General features: G+C 41.0%; 1 protein-coding gene across 10 annotated transcripts in view; it reads left to right on the top strand.

Moving 5' to 3' along the window:
- LOC137370189 (sal-like protein 3) overlaps positions 1–13,301 on the top strand; it is a 71,249-nt gene that overhangs the window by 51,171 nt on the left and 6,777 nt on the right. For 6 of the 10 annotated variants that reach the window (XM_068032480.1, XM_068032481.1, XM_068032478.1 and 3 more), the window contains one exon: positions 6,279–10,903. The exons of 2 other annotated variants lie outside the window; for them this stretch is intronic. In XM_068032480.1, the coding sequence (XP_067888581.1) occupies positions 6,279–6,710 (432 nt within the window). In that variant the 3' untranslated portion in view covers positions 6,711–10,903. Of the gene's footprint in view, positions 1–124; positions 353–6,278; positions 10,904–13,301 lie in introns of those variants that run through there. 2 more of the 10 variants (XM_068032486.1, XM_068032485.1) reach the window with 2 other exon arrangements.

The raw sequence follows: 13,301 nt of genomic DNA, 5'->3' as shown, positions 1-13,301 counted from the left end.
AAATAAATGAAGATTGCTCCTGGTTGGAGTAACCTGTTCTTACACTCAAGTGCTAAATTAACTAAAATAACAAATTTTGTTTGTTTTTCTTCCACCTTTCATGGTTGAGTCCGTTTAACTATAGGAATCATCACAGTCAAGGCAGTCCTGTCCTCACTTGACATCTACACGTGCTCTATCCAACATCACTGAATAAGAGAGGGAGCCCGAGAGATGATCTTTTTTCTCTCCCTGGACCATCAATCCTGAGACCAGTTATTGGATCTTCACTCACATGCTTGGCTAAAGTCAATTGTCATTTTTAAGAATGCTCCCCTTCTGTCCTAAATAAAATGCTTCCCTCCCCTACATTGTACCTCACAGTGGGCCAAAGCAATATTTGTTGTTATTGTGTAGTGTTGCTTTAAAATAAAAGCAAGCAGTTCCATAACTTGCTGCTGTTGTTGTTGGAGGTATAGAATCAGATTTGTCAGATAGTTGAAGCAAAGGGTTTAAGTTACAATTGCTGCTTTACGCTGTAACTGGGAATGCACAGCACTGCTCAACAGTTAGGGCTCTGTACTGCTATACTTGCACAGGATCTAAGTCTTTGCACAGATCAGTTCAATGGATTGGTGTTTTGACCAGTGTTAACTTTTAGTCATGATTGCATCTCTGTATCATTGTGAGTATCTTGCTAAATCTTAAAAGTTACAGATATGAACTCGAGCTTTTGTGATTAGGTCAAAACTGAGCTGTCAATTCATATTAATACTCTTTATATTTTGGGAGACATTAAACCAAGGACTTGTCTGCCTGTTCTGGTTCAAGTGGATGTTAAAGACCGAGGCCAAAATTTTACGGGACCTTTGCGGACAGGCTCGGACACGGGAAGGCTGACAAAATGGCGTAGGAAGGCATTAGGTGGCATACTCGATGCCTTCCTGCAGTCATGCCATTTTGCCAGTGGCAGGAAAGGTGGCAGAGCCCAATTCAGTCATGTAAGTGGCCAATTAAGGGCCTCTTCCCTCTTCCGCTGGCATTTTACCAGCAGTGGGGAGACCTCCAAGCGGCCACTGCGGGGGGTGGGGGGGGGGTGGGGGCGGCGGGTGAGGGCCTCCTTTTTAGGAACTCTTTGGCCCATGAAGGGGGCCCCCACCAGTAGCAACGGCCACCCCCATGGCAATGGCACCCCTTGCCCTCACTAGCCCAAGCCCACCACCCCCTCATCGAGGGCCTGCCTGACTGGCTCCCGTGCCCCCAGACCCCACTTACCTGGTTGTGAAGGTGCACATCCATCAACGCGCCCTCATTCTCCGGAAGCAGGCCCAGCAGTTGTCACTGCTCCCGGTGGTGCTGCTGAGCTACCAGCCCTCTGATTGGGCTGGCAGCGCTTTGGGGCAGACAGTCGTCTTTAATAGTTATGGCAGGCCTACGGGCAGCCACTTATTAGGCTGCCGTTCATAAAATGTGACCCCGGGTCTCACTATCCATTGAAGCTGAGTTGCCCCCAACCTCCTTTCAGTCCCAGCGGAAGGACTCCTGCCAGCTCTGAAAAATCCTAGCCCTTATATCACCATTTGAGGAATAACAGAGAGATCTTCAGGTGTCCTGGGCAACTGTCTTATCAACACTATCAGAAACAGATTAACTGATCATTTCAACAAAAAAAATACTGCGAATGCTAGAAATCTGAAATATAAACAGAAAGTGCTGGAAATACACAGCAGGTCAGGCAGCATCTGTGCAGAGAGAAACAGAGTTAACGTTTCAGGTCTGTGACCTTTCATCAGAACTGGCAAAGGTTAGAAATGTAATAGGCTTTGAGCAAGTGAGGGTGGGGGGGGTGGGGCGGTGGTGGTGGAAGAACAAAAGGGAAAGTGTGTCATAGGAGAGATTAAATGACAAAGATGTCATGGAATAAAAGGCAAAGGGAGTTGCAATAGCCAGAGTAAAAGACAAAGCATTTGTCCAGAGAGAGTGTTAATGGCAGAATAATGAACAGCTCTGTCTAAAAGCATTGGGCTTGATTTTACGTCGGGCGGACGGGAGCTGGCCACCGATGTAAAAATCGGTGGCGAGCCCAATTCCACCTAGCCCGGGGATCCGTCCTGCATTTTACAGGTCCCTGGGCTTTAAATGTTCCAAGGCGGGACTTCCACCCACTTGAGGGAGGAAGTCCCGCCTCACTGAGCTGCCGGCCAATATTCGGGCCGGCAGCTTTTAGTCTCAGCAGCGTCACTGGGAGCTGTGGTCACTGCTGGGACTGCAGCCCAGCCGAGTCATGGAGCCAGAAGTGCTGGTAAGTTTGGGTTGCCTCGCAGGGGTAATCAGTCGGGCCCCAGCGAGGCAAGGGTGGTCGTTTGGAGGAAGGGGGTGGCATCTTGGGTCCTGGGGGTAGTTGGGGAAGTGGGGTCGGCCCTCAATCGGGCATCCTGTACCCGATTGTCAGGGCCCCCCTCCCCTCCCCCATGTGCGGAGAGGCCGACAGCTCTCACCAGGCAGCCTTTCCCGTCTCCAGGACGCTTAAGTGGCCACTTAAGGGCCTTGATTGGCCTGGAGCAGGCGGCCCGTTTTCCACTCCCCCCACTGCCCTACATAAAGTGGGGCAGAGACGGGAGCGGGTTGCAAAGGCCTCCCGCTCAATTTTGCGCCACCACCCCCCCCCAACCCCCCCCCCCCCCCCCCACCACGTCACCATCCGGCTCGCTGGGGTGGTGGAGAATTCTGGCCATTTTGTCTACAGCACTTTGAGACATCTCTGAGGAAGTGCAAAGCCTTTTTTTTCGTCATATAACCATATTTTAGATATATTTTGAAATTTTTTCTCCCCAAAAAGCCTCCTCTAAATTTTGGATGTCCCCATTATTTTGGAGAGTGGGACAGCTCATTCATCCATATCTCCTTTGTCAACTTCACTCCTAGTTTCACCTTGTAGGATGTTTGCACAACTCGTGCTGCAAGACATTTCCTCTTTTCAACCTAATTGAGACTAGCAACCTTCCCCTTAAAAACAAGTTTCCAATGGGTTCCTACTTATAAGTCCCAACAACTTTTAGCAAACAGTGAAGAACATGACTGTTGAAATCCTAAGACCACAGTCAGAACATCATGAATCTGTCGTTAGAACTGGACTTTTTCTTACAGAAGTTTTAACGATAAATGATAGTGAGTAAAATCAATACAGTGATATAACAAAACCTTTCGGTTAATAAAGTAGTACAGTGATTAACCAAAAAAAGAAATTCTTGTTTAAAAAAATTATAAATAGACTGAACTGAATCAGACATCTAATTTTAAGAAACATTAATATTTTCTCAAAAATCATTTTTCTCTGAACCACTATTATCTGATTTTTTTGGAATATGATGCACAGATATCACATTTCAGATCACACTTTGTTACAGATTCAAAGCAGGCCTAAAGTTCTGGTGACTGAGCTGCAATGTGAAACCAACAAACACATTCCAATTTGCAAAATTCCTTGGCCAGGCAACAGTTGAACTCTGAGTGACCATTGGCAGTGTTTACTTACAACATTAGACTTTGTGGCCCTAAAATAACAAGCCACTTTAAGCACAACTTCAACTAAGAAGCAAGAGTCATTTATCAGGCATTATGTAATATACTGTCTTGAAAAAGTAACAGGGTATGTTTTGGGAGACTGCACTCCCACAGACTCTAGTTTGACGAGAGGGTGGACTGGAGATCACAAACAGCTGGAAGATTGGCCCACTGCGTTTTGAGTATGCTGAGCTCAAATAATAACTTACATTTGTATTGTGCCTTTAACGTAGTAAAATATCCTAAGGCACTTCACAGGAACATTATCAAACAAGATTTATCACTGAGCCACACAAGGAGACTAAAAACTTGGTCAAAGAGGTAGGTTTAAAAGGAGGATAGTGAGGTGGAGGGATTTAGGAAGGGAATTGCAGAGCTTGAGGCCCAGGCAGCTGAAGTCACAGCCACCAATGGTAAAATGATGAAAATCAGGGGTGTGTGAGAAACCAGAATAGGAGGAGAGCAGAGATTTTGGAAGGTTGTAGAGCTGGGAGAGGTTACAGAAATAGGGCAGGGCAAGGCAGTGGAAGGATTTGAAAACGAGAGTGAGAATTTTTAAATCTTCATGCCCACTTCTCCAATCTGGGCTGGGTGGGTTAACCATGAACAGCATCATGGGACATTTGGTTGTACAAAATTAAATACAGTCTACTCCTCATAATTCAAAGTATTTTTGCGCTAAACAAATTGTGGGGCTGCCGTCACTTGATTTTACTCACCTCTCCAATTGTCCACATTGCATCTCCAGCAATGGATTGTCTTCTAACTCGTGCACCGCTACCTCCAAAACCTTGACTCCCCTCCTCTTCCTCATCTGCAGGCTGTGGTAGATTTTGAATTTACCAAGGCATGAAACTGGCCTGGCAATTGGCCATCAATTTGGACACTAATTTTTTGTTCTTAATTTTTTATTTTAAAAAAACCCTGATTTCCATTTCCATTTGGAAATGCAAATCAGACATTTTTTTTTAAGGGTAACCAATCTACAGCGCCAAATGTATGCCTGGGTAGCAAGTTGAAAATTTATCCCGTTGTCTCTTGGCAAGATCCTTCGTAGACAAGGGCGTCTGTTTCCATTCATGTACAGTAATGACACCTGACCCGATCTCTCCACTATCTCTCTCAATCCCTCTTCTGTTGCTCTTCTGTCACATTACTTGTCTGACATTCAATCTTGAATGAGCCACAATTGCATTAAGCTGACCATTCGAGGTACTGAAGGAATTGGGTGGAATTTAATGGGCCAAACAGAGACAGGCTAGGAGGCAGTGGGGGACCCATAGAATTGCAACGGGAGGTCGGATCAGGTGGCCCATTGCCTCCCTGTCACACCGCGATTAAGTCGGGGGTGGAAAAGGCCAACGACAGCCTTCCTGCCCAGAAGCCAGTTGAGGCCCTTAAGTGGCCAAGCAGTAGCCACTGTTTGGCCACTTAAAGGTTTCTTCCCGTCACCACTGGAAATAAACCAGTGGCGGGGGAGGGGGTGGCCTCCGCCACACGGGAGGTCGCCCAGTAAGACGAAGCAGCCTCCCTGCGGGTTTGGGGGGGAGAAGTGGAGTAGGGGGAAGGTGTGGGCCACCTCAATTGGCAATCTCTGGCCCACGAGGAACCCTGGCAGTAAAGGCCGCAGCTCAGGTAATGCCTGCCCTCATCGCCCCACCATCTCCAGAGCCTGCTAGATTGGCCCCAGTAATCCCACCTCACTTACCTTCTCTCTGGATATCCAGCGCTGGGCCTGATCCCAGGCCTCCTGTAGTACCAGCAGTGGCCACCACTCCGATATTACTGATTGGCCAGCAGCTCTTGGTGGTGGGATCCCCATCCTTAAAGGGACGAGTATCCTGGCACAGGACACTTAAGTGCCTGAGTGCCATTGAATCGCGCCGGGGGGTGGGTGGGGGGGGTGCTCCGAAAGGCCGAGGCGGGGTTCTTCTCCCCTTTTCAGTCCAGTGCCGGGAGCCCCACTGGCACAACTAAATTCAGCCCAATTGTTTGCAGTTCCCACCACAAAATCCAAACCTCTTTGACCAAACTTTTGGTCACTTCTCCTAACATTTCCTTCTTTGGCTTGACACCATTTTTTTTCCATTAGCCTCTGCAAAGCATTTTGCAATATTTTACTACATTAAAGATGCTATATAACTAAGTTCTTGCTGTTGAATTATCCAATAACTCAAATGAAGCAACATAAATAGCAAAGGAAAGTAGAAATTTGATGCTGAACGATTTGAATTATCAGATCATTTGAATTATAAACTATGAAGAGCTGTTATCATATTTTAATTGTTTAGTTTAGAAAAGTGATTATGGCGTGAATATTATGAGCAATTACAGCCAAAGCAAAACTGAATTTGTGGATTTCTATTTAAAAACAGGAAATCCTGAAATTAAAAAAAACAGAAAATGCTGGAAATGCCAAACAGGTTGTTAAAAGAAAACAATGATTAATGCTCTGACAAAGGTCACATCTGAAATGTTAACCTATCTTTCTCTTTCAGATGCTGATTGACCCTGCTATGCATTTCCAGTATTTTATGCTTCTATTTCAGAATTGCATTTGGCACACTTCAGTGTTTCAAGATTTCCCTGCGGAATGAAACTCTTAAAGAGAATCTGTGCAGATGTTTGTAATAGTGGGGTAATTGAAAAAACACATTGCATATCACGTATTGCATTCGAAAATATATTCTTTTTAACAGTGCGTTTTTTTGTTACTGTTTGTGTCTTTTTGTTAGGTTCACATGGGAACCCATATGTGGAATAATGCTCCAGCAAGACGAGGGCGTCGTCTGTCAGTGGAGAACCCAATGGCTTTACTAGGTGGTGATGCTATGAAGTTCTCAGAGATCTTTCAAAAGGATTTGGCAGCTCGGGCAATGAATGTTGACGCAACATTCTGGAACCAGTACGCTGCTGCTATTACGAATGGTCTAGCTTTGAAAAATAACGAGATTTCTGTTATACAGAATGGAGGCATTCCTCAGCTCCCTGTTAGCTTGGGGGGCAGTGGCATCCCAGCTTTAACTAATGTGACCAGCGGAATGGACAGGGTTCGCACAGGCAGTGGTCCGCCTGTCGCTGGTCTGGAGAAATCAAGCACAGAAGCAGGAGCAAATCGGCCATTCGCTAGATTTATTGAAGATAACAAAGAAATTGGCATTAATTAAAACATGGCGCTCTTAAACATCAAGTAACAAATGGACCATTTTACCTTTGGAATCTTGTACTATATTATGTACAGTTTTTGGAGCATACCTTCAATAGTTGTTAAGATATGGCTTCAACTCCAAATACTCAGTTGTTGGTGTTTTCTTGCTCCTTTACTCATACCCAGAATCACGAAAGTTCCATATTCTGGTTATGGTGCGAGTTGTCTTGCAAGATTTGCATGGTACTACTTGTTTCAATAGTAAATTTTACAGAAAAGTACTTCAAAACTAAAAAGAAAATTGTACATTCATAAAATTAATAGACCCTTGATTACCGTGAACAGATGAACTGATGGATTGGAAACTGGGTGGGGCCATTGCTCTAATTTAGTTCCTTGACAACGATACTGTGAGTGGAGTCGCTAAGGGCCTGGAAAGCATAAACTGACTGGAGTATGGCTGGACAAGTGTGCTAATTGTCTTCACATGGAGTAGAAACTTGAAATTATAATTTTGTTTTCCTTTTTAAGATATCCTGCTCTTTAAAAAGAAAAAAAAGGTGATTTTTGTGTCCCCCGAGATGTGTACTATAAAAAAAAGTGTGCTTGTCTGTACTATTTATACTGTCAAGATTATGCAGGTCAGAATTAATATCTAGCCCCACTCTCATTTTTTGGCATCGGCATAAATATATGCAAGTTATATGCATATATGTTTCTTATTGGAAAAAATAACTGAAAATTTGATACTGACAGCTTTGTAATCACCACATTAATTTAAATTGTACCCAGATACATGGTGAAGTCTGGAAGTATCTTTTCTTACCTATAGAAAGAACAAAACTTGTAGACTTGTCAATTTCTATTCTTTTTTTTTTCCCCAATGCAACTGAATGCCATTGTGACCTTTTTTTTGCTTGAAAATTTAAAAATGTTTTAAAGAAGCTGCTATTTAGCCCTTTTAGATCAGATATGTATTTCAGATAAGAAAGGGTAGGATCATATTTGATCAAGTGAAATACTCTATTAAATTACCTTTTAAAAATCTAGAATGGGGTTTAATCTAAAAATATTCACTTCCAACTTCAGTTGGACAGAAAGAACACATTCTGTTTGTTACTTAAACTCTCGGAAATAAAATGTATACTGCAGTACATTTTAATTTAATCTTGAAATGTAGTATCTCAGTCCTCCCAGCAAATTTTATCCTGTTTTATTTTAACATATCTGTGTTAAAATTTTATTTTCACTGACCCATTACAAAAAAGTGATGGTTTCCCCCTTAACTATGGTGCTTGCTACCCTCTTTTAATTATTAATATATTTAACTGATCAACTGGTACGTTTTTGTTACTGGCCCAACCCAGTACTAATATGTTATTAAATGGTACACATTTGGGGGTCAAGAGTCCATTTAGGATATGCTTGATGCCATAGAACTGCATATAGTTTTAAAAATTACTTGCATCACAAAATGTGTTTTTTTTTAGATAATAACACCTACAGATTTACTACAACTGTTTTTAGCACAATTAATGCTTTCCCAAAAAAATCCTTTTTCTGCTATTTCTGTGTAGATGTAAACTTAATTATTTCAAACTGCTTTGTATCTACATTAAAATGGCACAGAAAGGAATTTATGCAAACGTGTTAATGGGTGTGTTAAAACTACAAAAGGAATTTAATTCACCAGAGTCCTATATTTTTTAATTGGTTAGAAATTGTTAACAAGTCATTTTATTTGTCCCTTAAAGTAAGTGGCACATGAAATCTTTTATTATTTTCTCCTACGAAAATCCACTTTTAAGTGTGACAGCTCATGGGAAAGTTGCTCTGGATCTGGTGATCATTACTTTTAATTGTCCTGCTTCCATTGTTTTTGGTGCAACAGAATGTGAAGATGTGAGGCACAAAGAGATTTTGTTTTTTTTAAATCCACATGCCAGTAGGTATCTGGCTTTGCTCCATTTTTCGGTGACCATAGACAGGGGCATTTGTACACTGGAGCACAAGTTTTTCTGCCCCCCTGCTCTGCAGAGTCGCTTATATTTTGCACACTTCATGGAGCTTTCACCTTCTGTTATGACAAGATAACATGTTTTGGACAAGTAGGGAGTGAAGAGCCCTTTAGGAATCCCTCACCCCCATTTGCATGCCACTATTTACTGCGAGTTTGTTTTAAATCCATTAAGCTTGCTGACTTACGATTTACTTCAGCTGGAACTATCATCCTTACTCAGTGTCACCCAAGTGTAAAAGCACATCTGGAACAGATGCTGTGAAGTGTCATGTGATTGAGGTGACGTGATATCAACTTCACTTGCATCCATTCGCCCTCACATTTTGGCAGTGACTCCTTTGAAGTACTGCTCGGTTACCAGCACCAACCATTGTTATTGCTGTGCCCATGTCCTGCAATGGCCATGTGCGTACAAGTGTGAGAGTAAAACTGTTATGAATATATTCTCAACTCATGGAACTGAGCACAAGTTCAGTTATGTAGCAATGAATTATTCCGACTGAGAGCAAGTTCTTCCCAGAACATGATCATAATACTTCCCCTGCACGGTATTACTTATTGAGTCTGAATTTTGTTGTGCAACACAGCAGATGGGACAAACAAGAACCCAGAAATGAAGCAAAATGAAGTCATACAAACTTCATTTTGTATCTGAAAGTTCTTCTGACACTGTTGCACCCCTTGTAAGTCTGTTCTTTGTGCCAGTTGATCATTAAGAGGGTGAAACTCCACCTGTGAACAATTTAATTGAATATGGCAGCACGAATACAAAGCGGGAAATCCCATTTTGTACTCGCACTGACTTTTTTCACTAAGATTATTGACTGGAGGAGTTTCACATGAAACTGATTCATCCAATTTGAATTCTGTAATGGAGCTGGGATATGTAAAATACCTTGCACCTTATGATATGACTGAGATGAGGAAATGAGATTTGTGCAAATCTTTTTGACCTTTTAAACACAGCAGATTTAGGACTGAACAACAAATTTCCATAGTCTAAAGACAAGTATTAAATGTAAGATAAGAAGGCATATGTTATGAATTTGATGAAAGTGTTGTAAATTTTTTTTAATGTTTAAAACGCAGGAAAATCCATTCAGACTGGCTACTTGTCTCCTCAGTATGCTTTGGGTATCAAGCACAACTGTCCTTAATGGTAAAAGAGTGACACAATTGGTGATCATTTATTAATGGTGCACCATAGTATGAAGTCTGACAATGTTTTTAATCTGCATTATTAAGTAAGCTAGCAAATCGGGATGGGTGGAGCTTAATCAAAACTTGAACTAACAGTAACCGTTTCGTGTACAGTACTACCTCATTTTTTTTGCATTGAAAGCACGGTGGACGGTGGTGTAAAAACTTCCATTTGTAAGAAACTGTTTTTGAAGAGATATTGCAATATGGATTGGGCTAAAGACACGGTAATCACATGGTGGAGTTTGCATGGCGGGTATTTTGAATGGACTAAAAGTGGGACAATCTGCTCATTGAAAAAAAAAATAGGGCTCACCTAAGGAACGTTTAAAAAACAATTCACTTTACTGGTTGTTTCTGCCATCTTGTGATAATCAACCAACATGAAGAGACACGACTGATTCTAGAAGAGCTGTTTTTGCCCCCTACTAAAACTATTGTATTTACCACAAGGGGAATTGTTCCTACAGTGAGAGCAATGCGTCAATCCTGTGTTACTTCCACCTTTTAAGCACTAAGTGTGGGCGATTTGGGAACCTTTCAAGAGCATAAATAAAATAAAACAAAACAAGTTGTAAGGTGGCTTAACGTTGCTGTATTTTCAGCAGTTGAATGTTTTATTTATCTGTGTCATTTTTTTGGTGTGAATTTTTGTTACCCAAATGTTAGCATTTGGTACCATGTAGTGTTCTGTCCATAAGGATCTGTAACTTAAGACTTCTAAAGCAATGTAAATAGGGCAGTAGGTAGACTGAACCCTTTTGTATTCAGGTGCTGGTTGTTCCTCTCTACATGGTGAAGAGAGACACTATTTTTATACTGCGATACCATGTAGGGCTGGGAAACCAACCTGAACCAGTTGGGAATTGTTACCTATATCCAATATTTTTATTAAACCTTGTTGGCTTGACACATCTACTGATTGAAATGGATGTCTTAGTCTAGGTTACTATTTTGTCATATGGAATAAATAAAAAAAATGCAGGATATGATTTGCAAGGTAAAAGCGTTTTTTTCTTTTCTGACCTGTCAATTTTCAAAAACAGAATACTAGCATAAAAGTTTGTGGTTTATGATGATGTCCTTCTAAAGAACCTGTTAATGAGAGTATTTAACCCTGCAGTATCCTTTTTTGAACAGAACTTGATGTAAGTGTTATCTAATTTAAAATAAACTATTAAATGTGAATTATTAAATGACCTGCTGGGGGTTAAAATGGGAGAATCTTTCATTGGTTAATTTCTTAATTTGTGAAGTGGAACATTACTTTGAAAATGGAGATGCTGTACCTTATTTAATTTGTATTTATTAAGCAATAACTCTTTTAAGGTAATTTCCAATGAGCTACCTATGTCAATGGTAGCATTTTAATGAAAGTTCAAATTATAAGATCCCTTTCGTGCAAGGTTCACTTTGATTCCCCTACCAATATCAAGTGCATGCACCATTGCACTGCTACAGACTTCATAGCTTGACCTTCACAATTACCTTGAATCGTGACATACAAGATTTGGAAAATTGAAAGATTTGTAATCTAAATTCTCCATTGCTGCAAAAGCTGCATAGTTTCACACAAAACAATATTGCCTATCTTCAAAATTGCTATAAATGTTGCAGTAAAGCAACACGAGAGACTTTTTCCCTCTCCTGCACCCACTGAGTTTCTATGGGGAGGAGAGAAAAAAACATCTTTCCTCATTATTTGTCAACACCAATTTTCAACATTAGAACTATAAATTTAAGAATGCTTTCGGTATTTTATGCTACATTTAGCATTTGAGTATAGTATCAATTGGGTCATTACTCTGAATGGTAAAACAAAGTATGCTTTTTGTTCTGCGAGAACTAACATGGAAGAAGATCCTAACAGATAGTAAACACTTCACACATATTGATAAGAGTGGAATATACAAAATACTGCATCATTTCACTTTATCTCACTGGTCCAGAAAATGAAATAAAGGACAAAGAGAAAAATAAAGAATTTGTGTTATGGCCAATGGCAAAATGCCCATTGTATTGTGGTGGCATAGTTGTGTCACTGAACTAGCAACCCAGAGACCCAGGCTAATACTCAAATGCCACCATGGCAGCTGGTGGAATTTAAATTAAATTAATAAAAATCGGGAATTGAAAGCTAGTCTCAGTAATGGTGACCCTGAAACTACCATCAATTGTTGTAAAAACCCATCTAGTTCACTAATGTCCTTTATGGAAGGAAATTTGCTGCCCTACCTGGTCTGGCCCACGTGTGACTCCAGACCCACAGCAATGTGGTTGACACTTACCTGCCCTTTGAAATGGCCTAGCAAGCCACTCCGTTGTCAAGGGTAAATAGGGATGGGCAACAAATGCTGGCCTTTCCAGTGACACCCACATGCCGTGAAAATTTTTAAAAAAAACATTTCAACACTGATGGTGGATTGAATAACTCACAACTGAAGTTGAAACTAAATGTAGTCAGCATCAGCAGTGAACACGTTAATTACATCTCAGTGCTCCTGTGGGATATACTAACTATATCCTAAATTTAAAATACAACATCTCCTTTGAAGAAACCACTTGGGGCACAGTACATGAACTCTTTCATTCATACAGTCTCTTAGAAGAAACAAGTAACCTAAGAAAACTTCAGGTGACAAAATACAGGGTTCAAATTGCAAAAAATTTGAAAAAAAACCAAATATGTGAATAAATACTTTTTTTTCTTGGGTGGCAGTATGGGGAATTTTGTGAATGTTTACAACCAACCATAGTATCTGGATGAAGTGTTTCAATATGACTTCAGTCAGAATACCTAGACCAGAAAAAGTTGTCTTTCATAAACAGAGAATAAGTCCCCATCATTCTGTATCGTGCTGGTTTATAAGTATCTGCATTAAGTGATGCAGAGCTAGCAGTGCTGAATTGTAGGGTCCGATTTTGTCTGTGCCATGGGTGGGTTTTGAATGAGGTAATCTTGCCCTTATGTCAAATCCACCACACTCTGGTCAGCAAAGCAGCCCTCTCTTCATGCTCCATCCACAAGCATCAAAAAGTCAATTAATTTTTTTAGTGTGAGCAAAAAACCAACGGGACATTCATTTGCTAACACCAAAAAAAAATTACCTCCTCAAGGTGACCTCACAGTGCTTGCCAAAATTCAATGTACCATTTGTTTGCCAACTTTATTCCCCAGTTATGCTGCTCCTTCTCTAACTACAGCATGCCAAAAATCTGCAGTAAATAATTTTCATACAAAACTGAATCAGTCATATCTCAGATTTGGAATGATACCTTGAATTGCCATGGTAAAGTCATCTAGTTTTAGCTGGACAGGTCAACTCCAATTAAATGCCAATAACTGAGTTGGTTGAAAAGTAAATGCAAATTCTTAAAGACTGAAAGTGC

This window comes from Heterodontus francisci, chromosome 5, assembly GCF_036365525.1.
Source record: "Heterodontus francisci isolate sHetFra1 chromosome 5, sHetFra1.hap1, whole genome shotgun sequence".
NCBI classification, from domain to species: Eukaryota; Metazoa; Chordata; class Chondrichthyes; order Heterodontiformes; family Heterodontidae; genus Heterodontus; species Heterodontus francisci.
This window is presented reverse-complemented; position numbering and strand designations above follow the sequence as displayed.